At 38.4% G+C, this 27436-nt stretch overlaps 1 protein-coding gene and 1 non-coding gene across 2 annotated transcripts in view; one reads left to right on the forward strand and one right to left on the reverse strand.

The window, feature by feature from the left end:
• Window positions 1–27436, reverse strand: part of CNTN4 (contactin 4) — a 365224-nt gene that overhangs the window by 190775 nt on the left and 147013 nt on the right. Inside the window, 2 exon segments of the mRNA XM_053598811.1 lie at window positions 11969–12153; window positions 15354–15456. Of these exon segments, the coding sequence (XP_053454786.1) occupies window positions 11969–12153; window positions 15354–15456 (288 nt within the window).
• LOC128592826 (U6 spliceosomal RNA) lies at window positions 26176–26282 on the forward strand. Its single transcript, XR_008382039.1, has one exon. It is a non-coding gene; the product is annotated as a U6 spliceosomal RNA (small nuclear RNA).

Here is a 27436-nt window from a genome sequence, read left to right on the forward strand (position 1 = left end):
TTGAGAGCTATCGTCAGGCACTTTCTTTATTTCAAAGTAAAATTAACCCACATGAGCCCAATTTGAAATGATATAAACAAACTCCTCTTAAAGTAAATATCTGGACATGGGCCCATGAAGATCATAAATAGAATATCATATAAATGGTAAAGAATGAGACAGGGTTTATTTTCACACACCAATTGCAGATCTACAGGGCAAAAGCCCACACAGTGAAGGTTTCGATCCTACTGACTTAAAATGGATGAATCATATCTGAGTGGGTGATTTTGTCCTTGATGGAAATAGCTCATGGATCTTCTCATTTTGAGGGGTCATCTACTTAGTTCAAAGTCCTTGGATCACAAGCATTGCAGTTTGGTGTATTACAGAAAATCTCATTTGCCTCTCCCACCTTTTTGGTAATGAATCTGAGTACCTGGTATTTATCATTTAGTATCAAAGTTCAACCACATTTTTCAACTCCATAGCTCCATACAGGTTGAGGGCCTGGTTAGGTGGCTCACGCCTGTAATTCCAGAATTCTGAGAGGCTGAGGCAGGCAGACTGGGAGTTCAAGACCAGCCTGAGTAAGAGCGAGAACCTTTTTCTACTAAAGGTAGAAAAACTAGCCAGGCGTGGTGGCATATGCCTATAGTCCTAGCTACTAGGGAGGCTGAGGCAAGAGGATTACTTGAGTTTGAGATTGCTGTGAGCTATGAAGCCACAGCACACTAGCCTGGGGCTATAGACTGAGATTCTGTGTCAAAAATAAATAAATACAGGTAGAGTATTTCTAATCTAAAAATTCAAAATCAAAAATTCAAAACTTTTTATGCACTGACATGATACCACAAATGGAAAATTCCACACCAAATCTCATGTGATGGGTTGCAGTCAAAATTTTGTTTTAGGCTGAGCGTGGTGGCTCTTTCCTATAATCGTAGCGCTCTGGGAGGCCAAGGCAGGTGGATTGCTTGAGCTCAGGAGTTCTGGACCCACAAGAGTGAGGCCCTGTCGCTACTAAAAACAGAAAAATTGGCCAGGCATTGTGGTGGGTAGCTGTAGTCCCAGCTACTCTGGGAGCTGTAGCCCCAGCTACTCTGGGAGCTGTAGCAAGAGGATTGCTCAAGCCTAATAGTTTGAGGTTGCTGTGAGCTATGACGCCAGGCACAGAGTGAGACTCTGTCTCACAAATAAATAAATAAATAAATAAAACCACAACTTTGTTTTACGTACAAAATTATTAAAGATATTGTATAAATTATTTTTAGTCAATGTGTTGAAGGTATATATGAAACATAAATCAATTTCATATATTAGACTTGGGCCTAGTTCCCAAAACATTGCATGCAAGTATAAATATATGAAAATATTCTAAAATCTGAAAAAAATTGAAATCCAAAAACACTCTGGTCCCAAGCATTTTGGATAAGGGGTACTCACAGTGTACTAGCCAAGAGGAAATCCCTAATAATACTTCAGTACTATTATTTCAGGAGGCATTTATAATGTTTTTCTTTTTGATAATATATATAGATTCCACATATTCAACAGGAGTAAACAAATTCACATGTTAAAAAGGAACTATCTGTTTTTAACTTTAATGCTCTTTCAAGTTTTAAAACAAAAGAATTCCTCCTCTAAGTCTCCTTAAGTCTTAAGCTACAAATTCAAATATAAGGTTAAATGGCTGTGCTGGGCTTTAACCCTGGGACACTGTCTCTTGGATAAATGAATACTCCCTTCATCTCAATTTTTTGTTCAATAGCTGCCAGAAGTGACCTAAATCAATGCTCATGTGTTCCAGCCACTGGAACTGGGCAAGTATCTTATACAATAATTTATATTGCAGGCAGATATTATTTGAATTCACTGGGTCAAACAATTCCCAGGGGTTTCTGGTTCTCTCATTTTCTGAAAACTGAAATTTCTAACAGAAAGAAATGTCAAACTTGGGCCTTAGACCTTAGACATTCAGAAATCTAAAAGAAAGGATATGATTGGCAAAAGACTTTCAATTACACAATGATTTGCAGATATTCACAATTGCTTTTGCTTGCTTATACAATCATGGAGAAGATGAATCATCTCCAGGGAATGCAGAGGTTTCTCTAACTTTGCTTAACAATTTTAATGACATTGGATTTCATGATAGTGGATAGTGAAAATAAATTACATGGCTTAAGTTTACCACCTATATATAGATGCTTCCGAAATCTTTAGCTCCAACTTTGGATTCTTCTACTGTTGAAAGAATCATAGAGATGTTCTCAATTTATCTCAAATCCTATGTTCCCAGTATTGGCATTAGAACTACTCATTTTCTAACATTACTGCAGAGAGTCTTCCAGGTTATTCCCGCAGTCTTCTTAAAAGAAGGCCAAACATTATAAGAAATTCTCATGTTACAGTCTAGATTAGGGCCCAATGCTTATCTTCGTTTAGCCCTGATGATCTCCACTCCTCTGACTTCTTCCACCATTCTCCATACAACACCAATCATGATCCTCAAACTCAATTCCATGAAGTGCTGAGGGTTCTTGGAATGTACTTCCTCTTCAATTAGAGCAATTACGTATTGAGCATTTTTTGTAAAATTTCATGTTAAAAAAAAAAAAAAAGAATACCCAGTAGTGGGATTTCAGGCCTACTTTTAGTTCTTTGAGGTATCTCCAAACAATTTTCCATAGAGGCTGTAGTAGTTTCGACAGAGTATAGGCGTTCCTTTCTCTCTGTATCCATGCCAGCATTTGTTGCTGTGGGACTTTTTCATAAAAACCATTCTCACTGGGGTTAGGTGGTATCTCTTTGTAGTTTTTGATTTGCTTTTCCCTGATGATTAGTGATGTGGAGCATTTTTTCACATATTTATTGGCCTCTAGTCTATTGTTTCTTGAAAAGCTTCTGTTCATGTCTTGTGGGGCTTTTTATTTATTTTTTTTTGAGACAGAGTCTCACTTTTTTGCCCTTGGTAGAGTGCACGGCATCATAGCTCACAGCAACCTCAAACTCCTGGGCTTAAGCGATGCTCTTGCCTGAGCCTCCTGAGTAGCTAGGACTCCAGGTGCCCACCACAATGCCTGGCTCAGGCTAATCTCTAACCTGTGACTTTAGGCAATTCACCTGTCTGGGCCTCCCAGAGTGCTAGGATTACAGGTGTAAGCCACCACGGCCCCCTTGTGGGGCTTTTCAAAGGGGGGAGGTTTGATTTTTTTTTTCTTGCTGATTTGCCTGAGTTCTTTGTAGATTCTACTTATAGCCCTTTGTTGTATGCACAGCATGCAAATATCTTTTCCTGTTCTGTAGGGTGTCTATTTGCTCTGTAGATTTCCTTGGCTGTGCAGAAGCTTTTTAATTTAATGAAGTCCCATTTATTTATTTTTGTTGTTTCTATGATTTTCCTTGTGGTCTTAATATAATTCTTTGCCTCAGCTGGTTATCTAGAAGAGTTTTCCAACATTTTCTTCTAGAATTCTCATGGATTCATGTCTTAGATTTAGGTCTGTTATCCATCTTGAATTAATTTTTGTGAGTGGTGAGAGATAGATCCTGTTTCAATCTTAAACTTGTGGGGATACAATTTTCCCAGCACCATTTATTTAATAGGGATTCTTTCTCCCAGTGTGTATTGCTTTCTGCTTTGTCACGATGATATGGAAATACGTGGATGGTTTTATATTTGGGTTCTCTGTTCTGTTCCATTTGGTCTGTATCTTCTCAAAAAGACACTTGGACTAGAATGTTTATTGCAGCATATTTCACAATTGTGAAGTTGTAGCATCAACTCAAGGTCCCATCAATTCATGCATGGATTAAATTGTGTTTTGTGTGTACTATGGAAATTAATTAATATGTTTTGCTACAATCTGGATGAAACTGGAGACTATTCTGCTAAGTTAAATAGTACAAGAATGGAAAAGCAAATATTTCAGATATATTCACTATCAAATATATAGTAAAATATATTCACTATCAAGTTGGAACTAACTAATCAGCACTCATGTGCACAGATAGAAATCAAGCAGATGGGAAGGCTGGGGAGCAGATGAGAGAAATCATACTTAACGGGTACAGTGTACACTAGCTGAGTGATGGGCACATTTGTAACTTGACTCAAGCAGTACAAAAGCAATCCATGTAATCAAAACATTACCCCCATAATACTCTGAAATAACAAACAAACAAACAAAAAACGTTGGACGTTTTCCAGATATGTTTTTATTATTGATTACTAGTTGGATTCTGTTATAGTCAGAGAATATACTCTGTATTATTTCAATTCTTTTTTTTGTTGTTGTTGCAGTTTGGCCGGGGCTGGGTTTGAACCCGCCACCCTCGGCACATGGGGCCGGTGCCCTACTCACTGAGCCACAGGCGCCGCCCTATTTCAATTCTTAAAATTGGCTATGGATTGTTTTATCACCCAGAGTATGATCTGTCTTAGTCAGTGAGCCATAATAAACTTGAATATGGAGCTGGTGAACTTAGAAGGAATATTACAGGCCAAAGGACTCTTTCCTTGTCTATGGCCTAAGCCAGTCCTCTGTGTTCCCTTCCACTGTGCCATTCAATATGATAACCATTAGCCACATACAGGTAGCAATAATAAACTCTGGACAGAATATAAAAACCAACTGTGTGAAGTTGCACTAGAGGCCTGATGAAAACAGGCATATTTCTATTAATAGGTGCTCACCAATATGTAAAATACATGTAACGTAGGAAGGCGTCTGTGTATGAGATAATGATGAGATTTGTGAATGAGCTTTACATGCTATGAATGTTAAATAAATGAGGAGGCCATTGCTGTTATTTCATATCTTTAGGAAATATTTAAAGTCCCCTGCCATCTGGTATCGCCTACTCTCTCTTTAAGATAAAAACCCACAGCTCCTGTCAAATACTGGGTCTTCATCCTCTGTTCCAATAAGCCAGATCCTGTCCCCTTATCTTTTTTGCACCATCTTATCCTTTTGGAACGTTCCCTTCTGTCTCCAGTTTTTCACTCTACAGTAGCACCTCCTCCACGAAGCCTGGCTGATCTGCCAATTTTAATCCTCCTAAACATCTACAGCTCATTTGACACAAATAGCATAATAATTTTAGTGTCATCCATTCCATTGTTTCCTTATGTTTTGGCTTAATTCATATGTTGTTAACCAATTTCTGCACATTTTGTCTTTTATTTCCAGAGGTGCTGAGAATTATGCAATAATACATATATGCAATATATGCAATCATAATATATAATTATGAATATGCAATATATGAATTATGCAATATATTCACTTTCAAAAAGGCTGTAAGACTTATATATTTGATTATACCTAGGTTAACCTGTCTATGACTCTAAACTAACAGGGATTAATTTATTTACATTTCCTTTTTAAATCTTCACTCAGCCTCCACCCAGTGTTTCTCTGAATCTGCTCGTACTAGGCTGAATTCCCCAGAGGCCCGCTTGGCTCCAATATCCACAAAGACTCTCAAAATATGTCTAACCCTCCTGCCAATGGCAATGGGAATGTATTTTTTTTTTTTTTTGATCTAGGATTCTCTAAGAGCAGTCTAAGAACAATTGAAGATTCTCAAGTTCCCTTTAGGGAGTCCAATTATACATGTATGAGACCCGATTTTCTTCACATTTTTTTATTTCAAATTAATATGAAGGTACAAAATTTTTTTTATTTTTTTGGCCGAGGCCGGGTTTGAATCTGCTACCTCTGGTATATGGGGCCGGTGCCCTATTCCTTGAGCCACAGGCACTGCCCTGATGGTACAAATTTTTAGATGACATTGCTCTCTCTTTCGGAGTAAAGTTTCAGTTGTAAAAGAGCCCCTCACCTAGTGGGTGTGTTATACAACCTCACAATGTGCACATTAGGTGAGATCCCATCTTAGGCCCTCCCTCCTTCTGCCAATTGTCCTCTTCCCTCCCCCTTGCTGCCTTCCCCCTACCCCCAGACTAGACTACATTTATGTTTTATTGTTCATATATTATACTTCAACCAAAACAACACATCATGGAAGATAGGTTACAAAATCACATATAAGAATCTTGCTTTCTTCTATTCAAACAGACATTTAAAAGAATTGTGAAAAAAAAAAACATACACAATGCCACTCTTCTCATTAATTTTTTTTTTGCAATTTTGGCCGGGGCTGGGTTTGAACCTGCCATCTCCAGCATATGGGGCCGGTGCCCTACTCCTTTGAGCCACAGGCGCCGCCCCTCATTCATTTTTTTTTTTTTATTTTGGAAAACACAGTTTTCTTAAAATATGTTAGTTGTGTTAACATGTGCTGATGGTGTTGTCATTTTTAAATAAAGTACTAAGTTAAATTCTCAGATTCAATTTATAATATGGTATACCTTGGTGGCATTCATGAACAAAAACTCTTTGAGGTATTCAATAATTTTTTAGGGTAAAAAGGAGCCCTGAAGGCAAGAGTTTGAGAATTCCCACATTAGACAAGCAGAGAAATTCTCAAATAAATGAATTCACTTAAGCAAAACTTCTCATGAGTAAATTTAAGCAATATTCCTTGATGAATAAAAATGTAACAGCAACATTTTACCTCCAGTGGCACGACAGATGGAGACCTGAATTGCAAGAGGTTCTGAAAATTCAGTATGTTGTCTTTGCTGTTACTCTTTCTTTTATGGCTCAAAGTTTCTCCCAGGGTGAGGACTTTGTACCTCTGCTCTTGTAACTCCTGTATTAATTCCCATTGACCGTTAGGAACAGTATGTTCTCAATGTGCTCCCTTGAAAAATTGCTGTAACCTATTTTATCAGAACTACCAGATGAAAGAAAGAAACAAAAATTGTTGAATTTATCTTAAGGGAAACTCAGGGAATTGAGGGTATCAATATCAGTTCTGTCTAGGATAATTAAGCAGACTATTGCTCTACTGTGAAATTACCTTATCTGCTATGTTCATTTTTTGGTCATTCTGTCCTTTAAGCCTCTTTGCAGGGCTGAATATTATCTAGTGATTGCATATACATAGCATACCCATGGGGAATTAGTATGCTGGGCTGCGAGATGCTTCTGTATTCACTTACTGATGACCTTAGAGATACTCAAACACCATTTGCAGTGTCATCAAGCCTGCAGTTTTGCCTTTAGAGCCAACCGACTGTAACATACAAGATCTAGACATATTGTCTGACATGTAATTTGAAGAAGAGGAAAAGAGCTCTTTTGGACTCAATAGTCAGGTGATCAATTTAGAAAACAGAAAGTTAATTAAGTCAGTTGTTCATCCCGATGTTTTCATTTGTGACACTGGTTGTGGAAAATGTGCAGAAAGAGTATCTGAATAATTGATGGATTTTTCCCCCTTACCTATCCACAATATTAAAATGTCATAATAGCAGGACCAGTAACACATAATGTAGCAGAAAGAGCAGTTCTTGTCATAGCTGTGATTCCCTCTCAGTGTAGAACCTTGAGTAAATTATTTTATATTTCTAGGCCCTATTTTTTTATTTACAAAAAATTTTTATTTATAAAAATCAAAGCTGGAGTTCCTTCCAGCTCAAGGATTATTGGATTCTATGAAATACAGCCTTGTCTACTGCTCATATATTGTATTTCCTAATGATGAAGACGGTTTTACTCTCATAACACCTGTTATATATTGAAGAAATTACACCAAAGGTATTCAATATCAGGTTCTTTAGCCCATACTTCATTCTTCCAAATGATGACTGTAATTCCATCCGTTTGTTTGTGCAAAAAGAAAGTGACTATAGAGACACAATGAATTGGAAAGATGAATAATTATCAAGTGAATTAAATTCATTTTATATTTCCCTTTTCTTTGGTCAAAGATAATTGCCTTAGTGCTCTTATTCTACTTTGTCTGTGTAGACTGGCTACAATGCCTGATGGGACAGCAAGCTGTTAGCTTTCCAGAGTACACCTTCCCTTGCACGTAATAAAATTTCAGCTTCACTATACACTTGGAAATGGCCTAAGCATAGATCAATGGTTTTCACAATGTGGTCCCTGGAAAACAGCAACGTGTGTTACTTGGGAACTTAACAGAAATGCATATTCTTGGGTACCACTCTGGACCTACTAAATCAAAACCTCCTTGGATAGGGCCCGACATTCTGCATTTTAAAAAGAGTTTCAAGTTATTCTGATGCACATTGAAATTTCAGCACCTCTTGTATATCATTTAGAATCTAGCCCTGCTTCCCATTGTGTAAACTTCAAACAGTTACATTAATTTCTCTGTAAGTTTCAGCATCCATGAACTAGGTAGTTTTGGGAGGGAAATGGAATGTCCTATTGGCTCTAACTCCAAAATATATTTCAAACATCTCCATTTCTTTTTCTACATTGAGTCCTAGCCACCTCCGTCTCTTCACCTAGACAGTGGCAATGGCCTCTTCACTGGGGTCCTGCATTTGGTCCTGATGTCCAATCATCTCTTCACCAGAGTGATCTTTTAAAAAGCGTGGATGAAACAGAGTCTCACTCCTTCTTGAAATCCTCTAATAGTTTCCCATTGTACTCAGACCAAAACTTAACTTCTGTGTCTGGCTTACAAGGTGCTGCACAGTCTGTCACCTTCCCGTGTATCAAACCTCTGTCCCCTTACTGACTGTGATTTAGTTACACTGACCTTCCTTGCTGCAGCTCCAGCATGTGGAGTAGTTTTCTGCCTCAGGACCTTTGCATTTCCTTACATTCTGCTAAGAATATACTTCCCCTTTAAAGCCTGGCTTATTTTTATCCTTCAGGTTTCAGCTCAAAGGCCAATCCTCAGACAAGGTTTTCCTGACCACCTTATCATAAGAAGCGTTTCCCATGCTCTCAGGTACTTTTAATAATATTAACCTAATTATGTTTCTTATAAGTCTTACTACAATATAAAATTGTCTGGTTCATTTATTTGCTTAAATTGTACATTGTCTGTTAACATCCAGTGAAATGTTAGGTCCTCAGGGGCAGGGAGCTTTGTCTTGTAGCCCTAGTGACTAACAGTCCCTTCCACATGGTACACAATCAAAATGATATTTGTTGAACAAGTAAATAACATATTAAAGTCATTTTGGATACATGGTGTATGGCACACCACTTGGGAGTGGAACACCAATATAAGAGGGACTTTATCTAACAAATGCATCTCAATGAATCCCAAACAATAATAAAAAAAGTCATTTTGGAAAATTTCTACCTTTAGGAATAAAGACCCATAGTATTTATCTTTGAAAATAGATCAATTTTTAGGAAGTTTTTAGTGTTCCCCCCAAAGATTCTAAGAGCAGATTAAAACAAGAACACACTGGCCAAGTACAAGTTCAAAAATAACTTGGGAAGATGTGGTAGAGTAGAAATATTTTATGTTTGAATCTATTTCAGTTCTTTATATACACCAAACATGAGTAGCACATACTAATCTAGAGACATGGCCACAGTGAGAACACAGTCCCTTCCATCACTCAGGTACATGGAAGGTAGGAGAAATGGAATCACGCCCAGCTGGACTTCAGAAGGTGAAATGTCTTTAAAACAGGAAGAAAAAAATTATCATTTTCTCAAGCCTGAATGGGAGTGAGCACATGTGCGGTTGTTGAAGTGGGGAATTGATGAATGGAATGCAGTAACTTAGAACCAAAAAAAAGAGAGAGAGAGAAGCAGGTTTCTAAGCTCAAACTCATGGTTTATAATCCCCGAGCATAGCACACATTAATGTTGTAAGAGTCTGTCTCATCATCAAAGACACAATGTTTATGGGTAAATGACCGGGGCTACTTTCTCCCCTTTTGTGATCTCCACAATGATTTTAATTATAATAATTCATTTAAATCGGAAATACAGCATTGGGAAAACCTAGACCAAAAACAGTGAGGGGGGGGGAAACTGACAGCCAAGCATTATGTATAATTAAGCTCTCCTGTGACAATGAAAACAATTAGATAATTTCTGTGTCACTGATATGCTACCTGAGGAAAAACAAAAGGATAAACATAGATTCAATATCCGAGTGCTAGGAAAGTCAACTGATCTGACGGGTCTCTGACACCGAGCACGGCTGACAACTGAGGTTAAGCAGAGTTATCTTCAGAAGGCAGAAGGTATCCCCCATGCGTGGCTGCAGATAACTCCATTTACAAAGGAAATATTGTTAGAACCTGATTTTCATCTCCTGGGCAGGATTTCTGAAAAAACATTTCCCCTCACAAGGCTAGGGTCGGATGACAAAGCAGATTCTCCATACCAGTTAACTCTGGAGCACTCTATTTCCAGTTCAGAGCCCTTCTAACCCGCTAGAAAGCACTATTACGCCAGCCGCTGATTAGAAAAATATTTCACATCTTTGTAACCTATTGAAAACAAGTATTTCACTTAAGGGAACAGTGAAAATGACTTAATTCAATTAGTTGAGCAACTCAAATAACATTTAGGAACAACCACTAGAGTATTGAAAAGTCTACTTAACTAAGAAAAGAAGAGAACACATTGGCTGAATATTTTCAGACGGTCCCTGACATGGAAAAAAAAGTAATTATTACACAGATGAGAAAAAATGAACCCTAAACTGCTAAAAAATATGTAGCAATTACATCTCACTGAATAAATCCACAACTTTCTTCTGTTTTCCCCAGTCAATGTAGTGTGGTGTCCTCGGCTTTTCAACCAATCAAATAAGATAGCCGCAGCCACAGTTTAAGAAACATATCAAATATTAAAAGTCTATCATTTGGCAGGAGTAGTTAGTCCTTTATTATTATTAAAAAAAAATTGAATGATTAAAGGGAAGTGAAGATTTATTTAAACAGCTAATGCCGAGCTCATCAAGCGAAGTATTTCTAGACTTCGGTGAGCTCTCTGGCCACATGTGCTGCATCAGAAGGATGAAAGTCCACAGAGGGTCATCTGGGGGAGGTTACTACAGACTGGTAGATAGTGGAACTCTATACTCAATCCAATCAAGGATTTTTCCTTTTTTTTTTTTTTTTTTTAAGTTTTGTTTTCTACCCAGAAACACTGACTCCAAACTAATGGAACCGCCATTTTCCCAACCAAGCTTTTAAAAAACTTTATGCGATATTTGAACAGAGTTCTTCAGCCGTATCTTAAAACGGAAATGCTTTGGAAGAAGACGTGGTGGAATGAATAGATCTTTGTGGTAAATTGGTTATTTCGAGCAATAAGAATGTTTAAAGCTTGTGTTACAATTTGCCCCTACAGAACTACTGTTACCATTTTAATACGCATTGTTGTTTATTTAAACCTTTCCTAAATAATTATCAGTCTATATCTGATAATTGTCTGTATCCCAGACAGATGGGATGTGGGCATGCTCCAATTTGGCAGAACTCAATTTGTTTTCAAAATGCTTATCCAGTGAAATTCTTTTCTGGATTTCAAATCAATGTCCTAACAGGGTTTCCAAGATGGGCTCAGTAATGGCCATGTGCTAGAGCTTTTACATTGATATTATATTTGGATCAATGCTGATGATTTGATTGGAATAGGAGCAGCTGCACACAAAATGTCTTTGGGGTAAGAGAGATTCGTCACGTTCCACTCTGATAGGAACTAAATTTGGACAGTGGCATTTCAAAATGTTCACAGTATTACATTAAATTGCTACCAAATAGGAGCAATTACAAAGGATTAACACAAGCCCCAAATCAAAATTCTAACAAAGAAAAGCATAGAGCTTTAAACAAAAATAAATCAGGAGCAGGAATAACAGAAGGTTTCCTGTGTCAGGTTAACAGCTTGATGGGAAGAAGAAAAACAGACATCTTTGCAAGTGTGTTCGCACTAATACTCACCTCCCAAACACATCAGCCTAATTTCTTCCTCTCTGCTTCATCAACATCCTTGGCCCCACCCTCACTCTCCACATTCAGCATCATCCAGGGAATGTTAATTGTGTAGCAAACCAAGGGTTGTTTAATACCAAGAAGTTCTGTAGTACTACAAATGATAAATTGGAACCACAAACTTACCATAAAAAGTTAGCTGTCCCCTTGCTACATTCTTCCCTCTGGAATTTTCAGCCACACATTCATATAAACCAGCATCTTCCTGCTGAAAATTAGGAATTTCGAGAATCCCATTGGACTTGTGTCTTCTGGCTTTCCTTGCTATCGGCTTGCTATCAGCTCTTCTCCAGGTAATAGTCGGTACTGGGCTGATAGCAAGAATGAAAAGGAGGGAATCACATTATAGGAAAGCATGTCTTTTATTTGAACCTATGCTCCTAACCCCTTTCTTCTTGGTTCTAAACATAGAAGCTCACTTGAGGCAGTGTTTCCCAGACTTCATTCATTTCTGTGTCACTATTGTGATTTTAACTATATCCCATACCACTAGTACTATTATTTATTTCATATTTTTCTTAAAATCAGATAATTTTTATTAACTTTAAGCAAGGTGGTCTATCACCAGTATAGTATTATCATTTAAATGAGAACAGATTTTTATATGCTTATTATATTTTTTCAATATATGTTTTTCTAAATCTTCAATATGAAAATAGAAATGTTCATGTGCATTTGTGGTAATTAAAAATGGCTGTAAGTTCTTTCACTTTCCTCCCATTGAGATGAGGTCTCTGCTGCCTCTTCTCGTGAGTTTTTTGATTACCTTAGCTAACATTATAAAATAAGGCAGAAGTGATGCATCACTAGAGTTAAGAAGCTGGCAGCATGTATTTTCTGTCTCTTGGAACATGCTCCCTTGGGAGTCCTGAGCTTTCCTACCACAAGTATGAATATCTTGAGACTGTGATGCAGGAGAGGCTCTTTTAAAGAAGGTTCCCAGTTGACAGTCCCAGTGAGATCAGCCTTCCTACATTCCCACCAAAACACCCGAAATGCAAGACTCTCATGAGCTTCCTAGACCAACTCATCTGTTGGCTGAATATCAAGTGATACCACATAAAGCAAGAGAGCCACCCTGCCAAGCCTTGCCTGATTAACATGCAAATTGTGAGATATAATAAAATGTTGGTTGGTTGTTCTAAGTTCATTTTGCAGCACTAGACAATAGAAACAATAGATTTTTAAAAATCTTCTGTGCTGGGCAGCGCCTGTGACTCAAAGGAGTAGGGCACCGGCCCCATATGCCAGAGGTGGCGGGTTCAAACTCAGCCCCGGCCAAAAAACTGAATAAAAAAAAAAAAAAATCTTCTGTGCCTACAATGCAAGCAGCTTACTATGAGAAAAACCCAAGTAATGAATAAATGACAGTATAAATAAAAAGCTCACACAACTTGGGAGATACTACCTAATTGTTGACGTAGAGGAAGAGTTCACTCAAGGTGCACTGCTTTGACAACATGGTTATCCTTCTTGCTGTTACTTATGTATTTATATATGGAGAACCATGCAAACTGACAGGAGTCCACGAGGAGACTTTACTTAAAATAGTGAAATAAAGAAAGAAGCATCCCGTGGGGTCTTTACGTTTTCTCAAGGCACCTATCATCCTGCTGCAGAACTGCTTAGAACACATCTGAAATTGCAAGGGGCATCACTGAGTCTGCAAATCAATGGCTTAGCGAGCTAACCACAGCTTTTATGAGTGTGGCTTCCTACCAGAGGATACAATTATTTACTTATTTATTTTTCACAAAACCACACACAGATAAGCAATTAGACTAAAGACTTGCTAATCTTCTTTGGAAAACCTGAGATGGTATTTAAAACATTAAATCCATCAACTCTACTTTACTTGTTTTGGAAGAATTTAAGTTCATTAGACAGACATTAACTCAAAACACAGAAAGGGCTCTATCGAAAACACATTACGGGCGTCTTTACATCTAGTGAAATATACACTTAATACACGCCTTTTAAAAATAACTGTACTTAGACATAGTCTTTCTGCTCTTAAGTGGGCCATCATGATGCCTTTCAGAGCAGGAAGTACATACCCAAACATTTCTGTGTAGACTGAGGAGCCCAATTTGTGTCTTTTGTTTTTATTCTAGTGCCATTCGAGCAGCGTGAATAGAGTTTAATTCACAGCCCCCTTTGAAGAGTGAACAATATGAATTTTGCTCCATTTATCCACAGAAGATTTTCTAAGATATCTCCTTGCAAAGTTCACCAATATGTACCTAGACTATGCAGTCACCTGCTTTTGCCCTTCCTGATGGATTTTATGCATACACAGACAAATACTTATGCATACACAGATGCAAGAAAATTTTAAAAAATGACCCTATTATACTGTTTTCAATCTGCTTTTTTTCTCATAGCAATAAATCATGGGGATTTTCTTTGCCTTACATGTTGTTTTACGACTTCACTCTTGATGTCCGTATAGTGTTCAATTCTATAGCCATGTCATAATTTATTTAACGTGGTTAAGTTTTCAGGACATAAAACATGACCATTGTACTGCACTGTACCAAAGTAAAGATACTGCTATAGTTTATGTTGCCATGACTTGAAAACACATGGAAACCAAAACAACCTTTCTATCAGAGCTGATAATAAAATGAAAAAAGGAGCATCTTTCCTCTATGCTATAAAATGCAAAACAGAGGGAAAACAGATTACACGCTGACACAAGGATTGGGCAGGCATCCGTGTTACTTCCTTGGTCAACATTTGGGCCTAGGATAAAGACAGGGATTTGGTAATGGGTCAGCTGGACAGATGGGGATGAGGGTTGAGACTGACATGGATCATTAAAAATCACAGGTGTAAAAATTCTCACTTGAGATGACATTTTATTTCTGTTTAGGCCAAATCTTTTCTACTGGCTACTGGCAAATGAAAATCCCAACTGATTTACCTTTCCTTCTCCTTATGCCCCCTGACAGACACTCTATGGAAAGGTTAACTAGTTCCCAAAGATAATCTAGAGTGAATAATATAATTGTAAATAATTGTCAGACAAATCTGCAAAACAGACTCTCTTAGAAAATATCAGTTCATACCTATCTCTAGCCAAAGCAGAAGGGAATCCAAAGTACAGAGAAGAGACTGACAATTTAAAAAGAAATTCAAGAAATGTTTGACGTGTCCTCTGTAAATGGCCCAGAATGAAAGTCCATGTTTTTTCAAATAGTCGGCTTGATTGTACCTTAAATAAAGGCCATTGTTTTCCTGTCATCTTGGGTTAGACAGCATGCACATTACGGATCATAACAACAGAACAAAATACTTCTTCAGAATTGCCCGTTCTCCTCTCCTTGTGACCACGTCAATCGAGGCAGCCTAATTCCACTTGCACCATGACACGCCCTCCCTCCATAGGGAGTTGTACACACAGAATTACAAAGAGCAAGGCTTGACCTATCACTGTGAGCAGCGTGAGGAAAATTCTGGACCTGCCCATGCTGCGGGAGGGCGAGGAGGAAGAGAAACCAGAACTTACTTTCCTAAAGCAAAACATTCCAGCTTCACCGTTGCTCCTTTTGCAGTCGGGACTGTTTCTGGGAACTGTACTTCTATTTTTGGCTCATATTCACCCATCACTCCTGTGAATAAACAAATGGGGGGCTAAGCCTGGGAGATTCTTTTCAAATGTATATAAGCATTTTTATGTTAATGTAGGAGGTTGCTCTATAACATTACGGCACAATTAATTCCTTCTCTTAAAGCAGGTCCCCTCGGGCGGCGCCTGTGGCTCAGTCGGTAAGGCGCCGGCCCCATATACCGAGGGTGGCGGGTTCAAACCCGGCCTCGGCCGAACTGCAACCAAAAAATAGCCGGGCGTTGTGGCGGGCGCCTGTAGTCCCAGCTACTCGGGAGGCTGAGGCAAGAGAATCGCTTAAGCCCAGGAGTTGGAGGTTGCTGTGAGCTGTGTGAGGCCACGGCACTCTACCGAGGGCCATAAAGTGAGACTCTGTCTCTACAAAAAAAAAAAAAAAAAAAAAAAAAGCAGGTCCCCTCTTTAATGGCCATGAATTGTGGCCCTTCCCCCAGTTACTGCTACCGAAGAATTTGTATCACAGCGCTACACCATCTGCCTAGGATTAAATTCTTCATGCACACAGCTTCCCTTCTCAAAAACATATGTCAAGGTAGTCATGGGGGAAAAAAGGAGAAGAGGATAAAGTCCTTATCACCTGGAAAATCAAATAAATTTTCTTCTTGGACGTATACTGCAGAAAAAGCTATAATATTTAAAAGTTCTTTTAAAAATACTTGCATACTTTATTATGTCTAAATATTAAAAAAACACAATGATCTGAGTGATCATTCTGTAGCCACAATTTTTACTTTCATTTCCAAGGCCAATTTGAATTAATCCTAAATTAGTATACCTGAGGTAACATCATACCCCTGTAGTTTTATTATATTCTTGAATAATGAAAAAATAATAATGGGAAACAACTCCAGAAAACAACCTTTAAGTTATACCTACCTTGCCAATGGCACACTTATCTTAATGGTCATATTCTCCCAATTTTTCCATATCCTGGAAAATGTACAATTATGGCCAAGGAAACACAGCCCAGAAAACAAAGTCCATGGTTTATCCCTAACTACTTATCAACGATTTCTCATCAGCACGTTACTGACCCCATCTACCATTGCTCTAATTGTTGTAATACATTTATTTGTATTCAATCTCCAGTCATTTTCTATGATCTCTGATTCACCTGTGTCAAAAAGAGTTTGGAATTACCTAGCTTCCTATGAAAAGACAGGACTCTCCATTTCATCTCATCTTTCCCATAGTCAGAGAAAAGAGAGATTGAACCTCAGGAAAAAAGGAATAAGGAATGGATGGAAAAATGTACAATAATCAAGAGAAACGATTTCACTCATTTTACAGAGGTGACCTTTACCTCCTGTGTTTCAGAGTTTGTGATGCATTCAGAGTATCTCCTCAAACTGTGAAAAAAAAAAAAAAAGGAACTGACCCTGAGTTTCAGATGACTTTATTTACAGTCAAGCAAGGTGTCTTGTGAGGTACGTTGTCAAAAGTCCAAATCTGAACAAAATTGTTTTTTTTTTTCCCCTCCCCTAGAATGACAGGAGTGTTGGATTTGGAAGAGACCTTTGATATGATTTAATTCAGTGGCCTAGTTAATCTCGGTCCTAGTTCCCTAATGAAGGCATACGTTTCTGAAGAGAAGACCCATAGCCAGCAACCTATGCGGGAAGCGATGCTTAGCCTTGCAGAGGTGAAGACTTCCTGTGCTTCTCACCACTGCAATGAGTAACACTGTTAAACACTGGATTCTGCCAGTGAAAATACACTGGCAGAATCCATGCTTGCAATGTTCAGAAACAAAATCATTCTCTCACCTTTGGTTGGGTTTGCCTTGTGTTGAGCATTTGCACAAAACTAGCCCTGTAAGGATGGAGTGCATTCTAACAACACACAGCTGCCGAACTTCCTACCAAACAGCCCAGACAGGTGAATCATCATCCCATAAATACCAGTAGTATGACTCTGAGTGCAGCCAGAAAGTTAACACCTTTTAGTGCTGGGTATGTGGCTGTAAAATCTGAGAGCAGTGTTAATTAAAAAAAGAACTGCCTTGAGAGAAAGACATCTTTCATCCTCCCAGGAAATTAAGATACACGGAGTCTGCATTGCAGAGTATCATGTGCTGTGGGGAGTTAAGACAATAATACAAGGGGCAAGGATGTCTTAGAAGTGATTTGGTTTCCCCCCAGCCTCCATCTTTCTAAAAACATCACATATAGATTGTGTCTCTGTGGTCCAGTCATGAAAATAACATCAAGGAGAAACTATATCTTACACAACCTTGTTCTGAGGAACTGAAATATGACTGGCAATGCAGAGATGCAATGTCCCAGATCCCTGAACTGTTACCCCTCATCCTCAAATCCTAAGGCCCAGCCTGAAAGCCCCCCTTCCCAGGATCCTTTACCAGCTTACTGTTGCCCCCTCTGCCCACCATGCCCTATCTTCCAGTCTGCAGTGGTCTTTAAATGACCAGAGAGCATCAAAACCCTTCCTGCCTCAGAGTCTCACTGTTTCCCATATTATTTTTTAAAAACAACATTTTTTAGGTAGAATTTACATACCAAAAAGTTCACCAGTTTTAAGTGTATAAGCCGATATGATTTTTAGCAAATTCGCTGAGTTGTGCAACCATCAGCACAATCCAGTTTTAGGCATTTCTGTCACCCCACTAAGATCCTTCATAGCTGTTTATAGTTCATGCCTGTTACCAGTCCCAGCCTCAGGCAAGCTCTAATCTGCTTTCTGTCCACACATATTTGTCCTTTCTGGATATTTCATGTGAATAGAATCATACAATATTGGTCTTTTTTGCTCTGGCTTCTTTCACTTGGCATAATGTTTGCAAGGTTCATTCACATTATAGAATGTACCAGTGATTTGTTTCTTTTATTGCAAAAACAGTGTTCCACTGCCTGGATATAGCAGGTTCTATCTATGTCTATCTATCTGCAGGCTGTATTCACTTCCTAGGAATGCTGTAACAAAGTAACACAAAGTGCCTAAGCATTTTGGCTCAGTAAGTAGGGCGCCAGCTCCATATACTGAGGGTGGCGGGTTCAAACCCAGCCCCGGCTGAACTGCAACCAAAAAATAGCCAGGAATTGTGGCGGGCGCCTGTAGTCCCAGCTGTTCGGGAGGTTGCGGCAGGAGAATCGCAAAAGCCCAAGAGCTGGAGGTTGCTGTGAGTCCTGTGACATCATGGCACTCTACTAAGGGTGGCAAAGTGAGACTCTGTCTCTACAAAAAAAAAAAAAAAAAGAAATTTACTCTCTCACAGTTCTAGAGGCTAGAAGTCATAAAGAAAAGTGTTGACCAGGCCATGCCTTCTCTTGGACTTGGGGAGAACCCTTCCTTCGTTGCCTCTTTCTAGCTCCTGGTGGTGGCTCTTCAGCATTTGGTCTTCCTTGCCTCTTGGCTGTGTCAGTCCATCTGCCTCTGCTGTCACACGGCATTCTCTCAGTGTGTCCTGGAATCACTGTCCTTTTAGAAAGACCCTAGTCACATTGGATTAAGGGCCCATCCTTCTCTCCTATCATCTCTTCACTAATTATATCTACAATCACTCTACTTTCAGACAAGGTCATTTTCCGAGGGTTTGGGCATTAGGACTTCAACTTACCTTTCCAGGGGACACAACTCACCAGCTGATGTATGCTCCAGTGGCTTTACTTCTAGCTATCACCAATAATTCTTCGATGAATATTTACATGCAAGTTTTTGTGTGGACATGTTTTTACTTCTCTTCTGTTTCCCACAACTTTTACATGGTGACTCTTGTGCCTCAGCTAAACTGATGCCACCTAAGAGCAATAGTGTCTGATCATCCTGTCTAAAATAGGCCCTTACCGTATTTCTCATTTGGATAGGGTTTCCTCATGTTACTTATCTCAAAGAATAATCCACTCATGGGTTCGTGTGTTTAGCATTTGTCTTGCGAACAGATGGTAAAACCTATAACACCAAATAATGTGTCTTTTGCCGAGTCATATCCCTAACTTCTATTTCAGACCCTTAACTTGATAGAAATTCAGTAAATAACTACTGACATAAAACATTGTACCTGTAAACTTTAAGGCACCTCTTGAAGAGTATTATCTTTTTGTGTCACCTTTATAGCTCTTTGTATATATGGTGTCTCCTCTTTTGTATCCCTACCTGCTTAGGGAGTGTAAATCCTTCTATTTTTTTCTGTATCTCTCACAAATACCAGTCTAGTACTAGGAATATGGGAAAAATATATGAGTAGGAATTTGTAGAAAGGAAGAAAAGATATAGGAATATTGGAGGTCTTTATACTGTGATAGGTAATGGTCATTTAATCAAACAAGTACTTCTTTCCATGCTGGATGTTATTTATTAAGTATCGTGGCTTCTAGCACAAGTTTACTCCACTAAGATCACCTTTTCCTAAAATGTTGTGTATAGGCTGTTAATCTGGTCATCTGGAGTGATTTCTGGGTTGAGATACAGTGATCCAAATTTATGGACATGGCAATATGAATAACGAGTCATCAGTATCAACAGTGTATATGACAGAAGTTACAGTACAGAAGGAGACGGATCAGAGACAGAATGGCATTTAAGGATTTTCATTGTATATAAAGATTGTCCTATTATTAAAATCATAAAAATGAGGGAAGCAATTTTCTTCAGCTATATTATGAACATTTTTTTTGAACACCTGTGAACTGTTTCATTTAATTGGTTACATCTGGCACAGGCTATATTGTTATTTTACTATTTTGGCCATGACATTCTGTGTTAAATTTAAGAGCTTTGTTGCCTGTTTTGTTTTTTGAGAAACAAAAGTCCCCTGAAAACAGTGCATCGTTAAAGCCATTCCTCCAACCACCTGAACACTCTTAAAATTAATTGGCATACAGCTGCTCTGAGGATTTACAGAATGATTAGGCTAAAAGAGTAAGGCCGTAGACGAAATTGCTCCAGAACCCTTTTTCCATCATCAAACTATTTAAGCAAGTAGAAGATGTAAAGGCCTAGCCATGGCTACACAACCAAGGTAGAGCGGAAGTGTGGAGCACATTCATCACTTTAACCAGAGTAGATAAACTCAGCCATACTCACTTTCTGCTGCACGAAATATCTGATTTGCCTATAGAAACAACACTTCCTTTCACTTCTAAATAGACACTTATAATCTTACACATAAAGTAAAAAAAAAATGTTTTAATTAATTGAAATGTGTTGTCTGTGTTTTCTATTCTTTGGAATAAAAGAGCCACTATAATAATGAAAGTTACAGCACTTGAAATTTATACATCAAATTTTTTAGAAAGCAGAGGCTTAGATTTATTCATATTCCAATAAATTAACTCAATAAATATTTACTTAATACAAAGCATAAGCCATAAATTGTGCCTGCCAGTGGGGGCATACTGTGGATAAAACAGCCTCAATTCTTATCTTCACGATAGTTACAGGCTACTCTTTCTCAGTGCATTGCACAGTCACATGGCTGATGCAGGCAATGACTCATTGTCGACTAACTAACTGAAAGAGTTGACTTCATGAAGAGGACATGGCTAGAAATTCCTAGGTATTTTTTCCTAAAGCAGTGGTTCTCAAACTTTAAGTCAATTGGAGGGCTAAGTTTCTGATTTACTAAGTTGAGATAGTGCCTAAGAATTTGCATTTCTTTTCTTCTTTCTTTTTTTTTTTGATGGTCTCACTCTGTTGCCATGGCTAGAGTACCACGTTGTCAAAACTACAGCAACCTCCAACTCTTGGGCTCAAGCGATGCCCTTGCCTCAACCTCCTGACTAGTTGGGACTATAGGTGCCTGCCATGATTCCTTGCTAGTTTTTCTTATTTTTAGTAGAGATGGAGTCTCACTCTTGCTCTGGCTGGTCTTGAACGCCTGAGCTCAAGCAATCCACCTGCCTGGGCCTCCTAGAGTGCTAGGATTATAGGTGTGAGCCACTGGACTAGCTGAATTTGCATTTCTTTTTTATTTTATTTTTTTATTATAAAATCATAGCTGTGTACATTAATGCCATCATGGGGCGCCATACACTGGTTTTATAAACAGTTTGACACATTTTCATTACATTGGTTAACATAGCCTTCCTGGCATTTTCTTAGTTATTGCGTTAAGACATTTATATTCTACATTTACTAAGTTTCACACATACCCTTGTAAGATGCACCATAGGTGTAATCCCACTAATCACCCTCCCTCCGCCCATCCTCCCCCTCGCTCCCCTCCCTCTCCCCTTATCTATATTCTTAGGTTATAACTGGGTTATAGCTTTCATATGAAAGCCATAAATTAGTTTCATAGTAGGGCTGAGTACATTGGATACTTTTTCTTCCATTCTTGAGATACTTTACTAAGAAGAATATGTTCCAGCTCCATCCATGTAAACATATGCTGATGCTGTTGTTCTGATAAACACACTTTGAGAACCATATTCCCAACTATGAACAAAAGCAACAAGTTCCATCTAACATTAGTAAGTGTGTATTGTGGGCTAGTAATAGGAGAGCGCTGGTAATGGACTCCCACCTGGGCAAGGTCCATCAGGAGGCTGTATTCAGTACATGACCTTATGGGAATCATACCCCTTTCAAAATCTGGGGAATTATTAAGGTTGATGCTGATGTCTCTAGGAACATATATTAACAAAACAATTGGCAGTTTTTAGAATATGAAAGAGAACTCAGCCAGACAACATCCTTGTTTAAGTACAATTTGCAGGGCACTGTGTTGGCAGAAGGAGGCTAGTTTGCAGAGTTGCATGCTGTAAGATTTTGCCAACACTTGCCTTAGCTGGAATCTGTGCTTGCTAAATTAAACCACAGAAGGGATGTTTACCAACTTCCACGGAGCAGGATGGATTTTTTTTCTACTGGAAAAAAGTTGCAAAAGTTATTTTATGAAAATTTCCCACAAGTCAGATGATGTGTATTCCATTAGTCTAAAAATACTCGGAAATATCTTATCAGTCATACAAATTCCCCTTGTCTGAGTTTACCATTTTCCTCCCTTTGAAGGTGTTTTATTAGTATTTTTTTCCCCATTTTTCCCTTTTTAAAAAGAGATATTTTTTCCTGGGCTGAAGGAGACAATGAACTCTAGTGGAATGTTCCAAGCAATCTTTTCTACTGTTGCTATTTCCAGTAGGTGAATTCCCACTGAGTTCGGGGCAACACCTGTCCAAACAAGAACCTCCCTGCTACTCAAAGGTAACTTGAGGTTACATGTCACCTCTTGGAGTTTTCAGGTGACCTCAGAAACCTGCGAGAGATGAAAACAAATCATGTCATTTGACTTCCATCAAATCTGCGTCTCTTTCTTTCCTTTTTCATAATTAAAATGCAGCTATAACCTTTTCCCAGAAGAGTGTCTCAAATAAAGGCAAAATAATCATATATTTTTGCTTGCCTGGAACAGTGGCTGGTTTATCTGAATTCCTCAATTAATTTGCTAATAGTTTCTAACTTGAGCAATTAATTATAAGGTCATCTGTTAAGCCAACTTCTACGTTCCTCTGAGAAAGTAGCCCTGTATTCATTCTGCTAAAACGTTCTTTGTATCGTGTTGAACCAAACATTCTCTCTCCCTCTGTATGTGTTGGTCTAGTTAAAGTCTCTGGAGCCACGAAGATCAAATTTTTTAATTAACAGTCTTTACATACTTAAAGATATTATCATGTTGTTGGGAATCAACAAAGTTTTCCCATGAAAGGCCAGATAGCAAGGATTTTATTTAGACTTTTTGAGCAATATGTTTTCTGTTACTATTAAACTCTGCCACTGTATCTGGAAAGCAACTCTAGACAAAAGGTAAACAAACATGACTGTCTGTGAGCCAATAAAACTTTACTGCCAAGAACAGGTGACAGAAACATGAGCCCAGGTTGGCTGATCTCTGGCTTAGAGGAAATACAGAAGAAAGCAAAGTTTTGGAGCAATAGAACCAACAGAATAACTACTAGAACTAATAAGAAACTTCATCAAACTTCCCAGATACTGAATCACTTATAAGAATACTAGTAATCTGTCAGGCGTGGTGGCTCACACCTGTAATCCTGGTACTCTGACAGGCTCAGGCCAGCGGATTGCTTTAGCTCCTGAGTTCAAGACCAGACTGAGCTAGAGCAAGATCCAGTCTCTAAAAATAGCCAGGCGTTGCGGCGGGTGCCTGTAGCCCCAGCTAGTCAGGAGGCTGAGGCAAGAGGATCACTTGAGCCTAAGAGTTTGAGGTTGCTGTGAGCTATGACTCCATAGCACTCTACCAACGGTGGACAAAGCAAGACGCTATCTCAAAAAAAAAAAAAAAAGGGAAAACAAAGAATACTAGAATTTCTGTACATTAGCAATAACTAGAGAATGTGAGTAAAAATAAGATATTATGTATAGTAGCAACAACAATGGTAGAGTATCTAAAAAAGTAACCAAGAATACTCAACGTTTCTCTAGGGAAAATTTTGAATTTTATTTACAGAAATATGCTATGGGCAAGACTTGGCCTGTGGGAGGGAGTTTGCCAATTCCTGGCTTAAACGAATACTGTACCCTTATCCTCATTTCTAAGTGACATGTTTATAATTTCCCCTTTGTGATAATATATTTTCTCCAATTTTAATATCAGGTGTAGCCAGATCAAGTAGAATGATTTTGAAGTATTTCTTCTTTTTCTATTGTCTATAAGATTTGGCATGATCTATTTTTCAAAATCATCTTTTACTTTTATTTATAAATATTAGTTGTCTATTTTTTGAGACTTAAAAAAAAATAAGTTAACTGATGACTCCATACTGAATCTCAGAGTGAAAGCATTCTATCATAGACATACTTTTATTTGACAATGTGAATGTTACTTTCTTTGCATTATTATTATTACTATTATTATTTCTTAATATTTTGATGTAGCAATTATCTGATTACTTTTATGAATGTATTTATGTTAGTTCGTTCTTTACAAGGTTTTTGTTTCTAGTCCTTATCTTAAACATTGCTATTATGATTAAATTTTAAGACTTTTTAATTTTGTGAAGGCAAAAAAATGGAAACCTAATAAATACATGTATATGTAAAAAAAAAAAACAAGAATAAACACTGTACCCACTGCCTGAAATTTTTTTTAAATTGGTTGTCCAAGGGCTGTCTAATTTTTCATGGGAGCTTGGGCTGATTTCTGAGACCTGACCAGGTTTCTTTATTCTCAAACTGTGATTATAGATATAATTTCATTGTACCCTTCACCATCCCATAGTAGTTCCCACCGCAGTGGAAACTTCACTGAATCAGCTTGAATTCTCTACTCTCACCCTCTCACCCCAGGATGGCCCCACTCTTGCTTCAGAGTGCAGGCAATTGGGCTTCTCAACTAGACTATACTCTGTGAGGGGAGAGAAAGCTTTCTGTATCCCTAGTGGCAAGTATACAGTACATACTCAGTGAATATTTGTAAGTTAAATTCAGGATCAAAACAACACCCCATGTCAACTCTAGTCTAGGTTAAACACCTCTACTTCCTTCTTTCATTTCCAATCCCTCTACCATAAATGTATCATTTGGAACTCAACTCAACAACTCCAGTGAAAAAATAAATCTTACCCTTCATGAATTTGGAGTTCTTTAAGGCTCTAGGTTTCTGGGGACTGAAATCATGTCTTTTTATTCATAGCGTAACACACACAATAAGCCCTTAACAGACTCTTCCTAGTGGCTAGCCAAATGACTATCCAAAACCTTTGGCCCCTATGGACCTGAAATGGAATTGGCAGTGCTCGAGGTCTAAGGCTGAGAGCCAAGTTGCTAAGCTTGTCAAACCTTCAAAATATCCAGAGCCATTAAGATGCTATTAAATCAGATTAGCAATGGCAGTTTAGTAAAATATCTCACATCCCTCAGTCATTTACATTTCTGCTCATAAAACATGTTTTACACCCACAGATCCTCAACTGTGATGCTGTTAGGGAATGAAAAACAAGCCATGATTGCTGTGACAAAGCCACACAAAAGTTGCAATTAGAAGTAAGAGTACAGCCTAAATGCCCACCAACCCAGGAATGGATTAACAAGCTGTGGTATATGTATACCATGGAATACTATTCAGCCATTAAAAAAAATGGAGACTTTACATCCTTCGTATTAACCTGGATGGACGTGGAAGATATTATTCTTTTTTTTTTTTTTTTTTTGTAGAGACAGAGTCTCACTGTACCGCCCTTGGGTAGAGTGCCGTGGCGTCACACGGCTCACAGCAACCTCTAACTCTTGGGCTTACACGATTCTCTTGCCTCAGCCTCCCCAGCAGCTGGGACTACAGGCGCCCGCCACAACGCCCGGCTATTTTTTTGTCGCAGTTTGGCCCGCCACCCTCGGCATATGGGGCCGGCGCCCTACTCACTGAGCCACAGGCGCCGCCCGGAAGACATTATTCTTAGTAAAGCATCACAAGAATGGAGAAGCATGAATCCCATGTACTCAATTTTGATATGAGGACAATTAATGACAATTATGGTTATGGGGGGGGAAACAGAAAGAGGGAAGTAGGGAGGTGGGTGGGGCCTTGGTGTGTGTCACACTTTATGGGGGCAAGACATGACTGCAAGAGGGACTTTACCTAACAATTGCAATCAGTGTCACCTGGCTTATTGTACCCTCAATGAATCCCCAACAATAAAAGAAAAAAAAAGGCAAAAAAAAAAAAAGAAGTAAGAGTACAATAAAGCCAAGTGTTTTGGGTATAAACTCTAGATCCTAAAAAATATAAAATTATGTGCTCGCTTCGGCAGCACATATACTAAAATTGGAACAATACAGAGAAGATTAGCATGGCCCCTGCGCAAGGAAGACATGCAAATTCGTGAAGCATTCCATATTTTTACCAGGCAGAAGAAAGGATTTCTGACATTGAAGATAAAGCGTTTGAATGCTCTAAAACTCTCAAAGAGGAACAGAAATGGAGAGCAAAAATGGATCATTCTCTTAGAGAGCTCTGGGATAATTTGAAGAAGGTCAATATACAAATAATAGGAGTTCCGGAAAACGATGAAGTGGCATTGATGGGCACAGAGGCCCTTCTGCATCAAATTATTATTTTTTTTTTGTTGTTTTCAACGATCTTTTATTGATGTATTTGTTCCATCCTGTGCATTGCTGTAATTCTCATCACTCAACCCCCACCCGGGAAATGTTCTGGTTTTTATTATTATTTTTTTATTCATTTATTTATTTATTTATTTATTTATTGTTGGGGATTCATAGAGGGTACAATAAACCAGGTTACACTGATTGCAATTGTTAGGTAAAGTCCCTCTTGCAATCATGTCTTGCCCCCATAAAGTGTGACACACACCAAGGCCCCACCCACCTCCCTACTTCCCTCTTTCTGTTCCCCCCCATAACCATAATTGTCATTAATTGTCCTCATATCAAAATTGAGTACATAGGATTCATGCTTCTCCATTCTTGTGATCTGCATCAAATTATGAAAGAGAATTTTCTAGATGTGCCTAGAGATTCAGATAGCAGACAGTTTCAGAACTCCAGCATGATTCAACCCCAATGAGTCACCCCCCAGACATATCATAATTAGCTTCACTAAAGTTAACATGAAGGAGAAAATTCTCAAGGTTATCAGGCGAAAGAAAGCCATTACCTACAAAGGTAAGAACATCAGAATGACTGCAGATCTCTCTGCTGAAACTTTTCAAGCCAGAAGAGGGTAGTCATCGACTTTTAATCTCCTAAAGCAAAATAACTTTCAACCCCAGATCTTATACACAGCTAAACTGAGTTTCATCTATGAAGGAGAAATTAAATACTTTAACGACATTCATATGTTGAAGAAATTTGCCACAATCAAACCAGCTCTTCAGGATATTCTCAGACCTATCCTCCATAATGACCAACCCAATCCTCTACTATAAACGTAAACTAACTCAGAAACTTCTGATCAAACTCCAACTTCTACAATGGCGAAAAGATTAAAAATGTCCACTGGACTTTTGAAAAACTCGATACCCAAAATTTCACCA

This window comes from Nycticebus coucang, chromosome 8, assembly GCF_027406575.1.
Source record: "Nycticebus coucang isolate mNycCou1 chromosome 8, mNycCou1.pri, whole genome shotgun sequence".
NCBI classification, from domain to species: domain Eukaryota; kingdom Metazoa; phylum Chordata; class Mammalia; order Primates; family Lorisidae; genus Nycticebus; species Nycticebus coucang.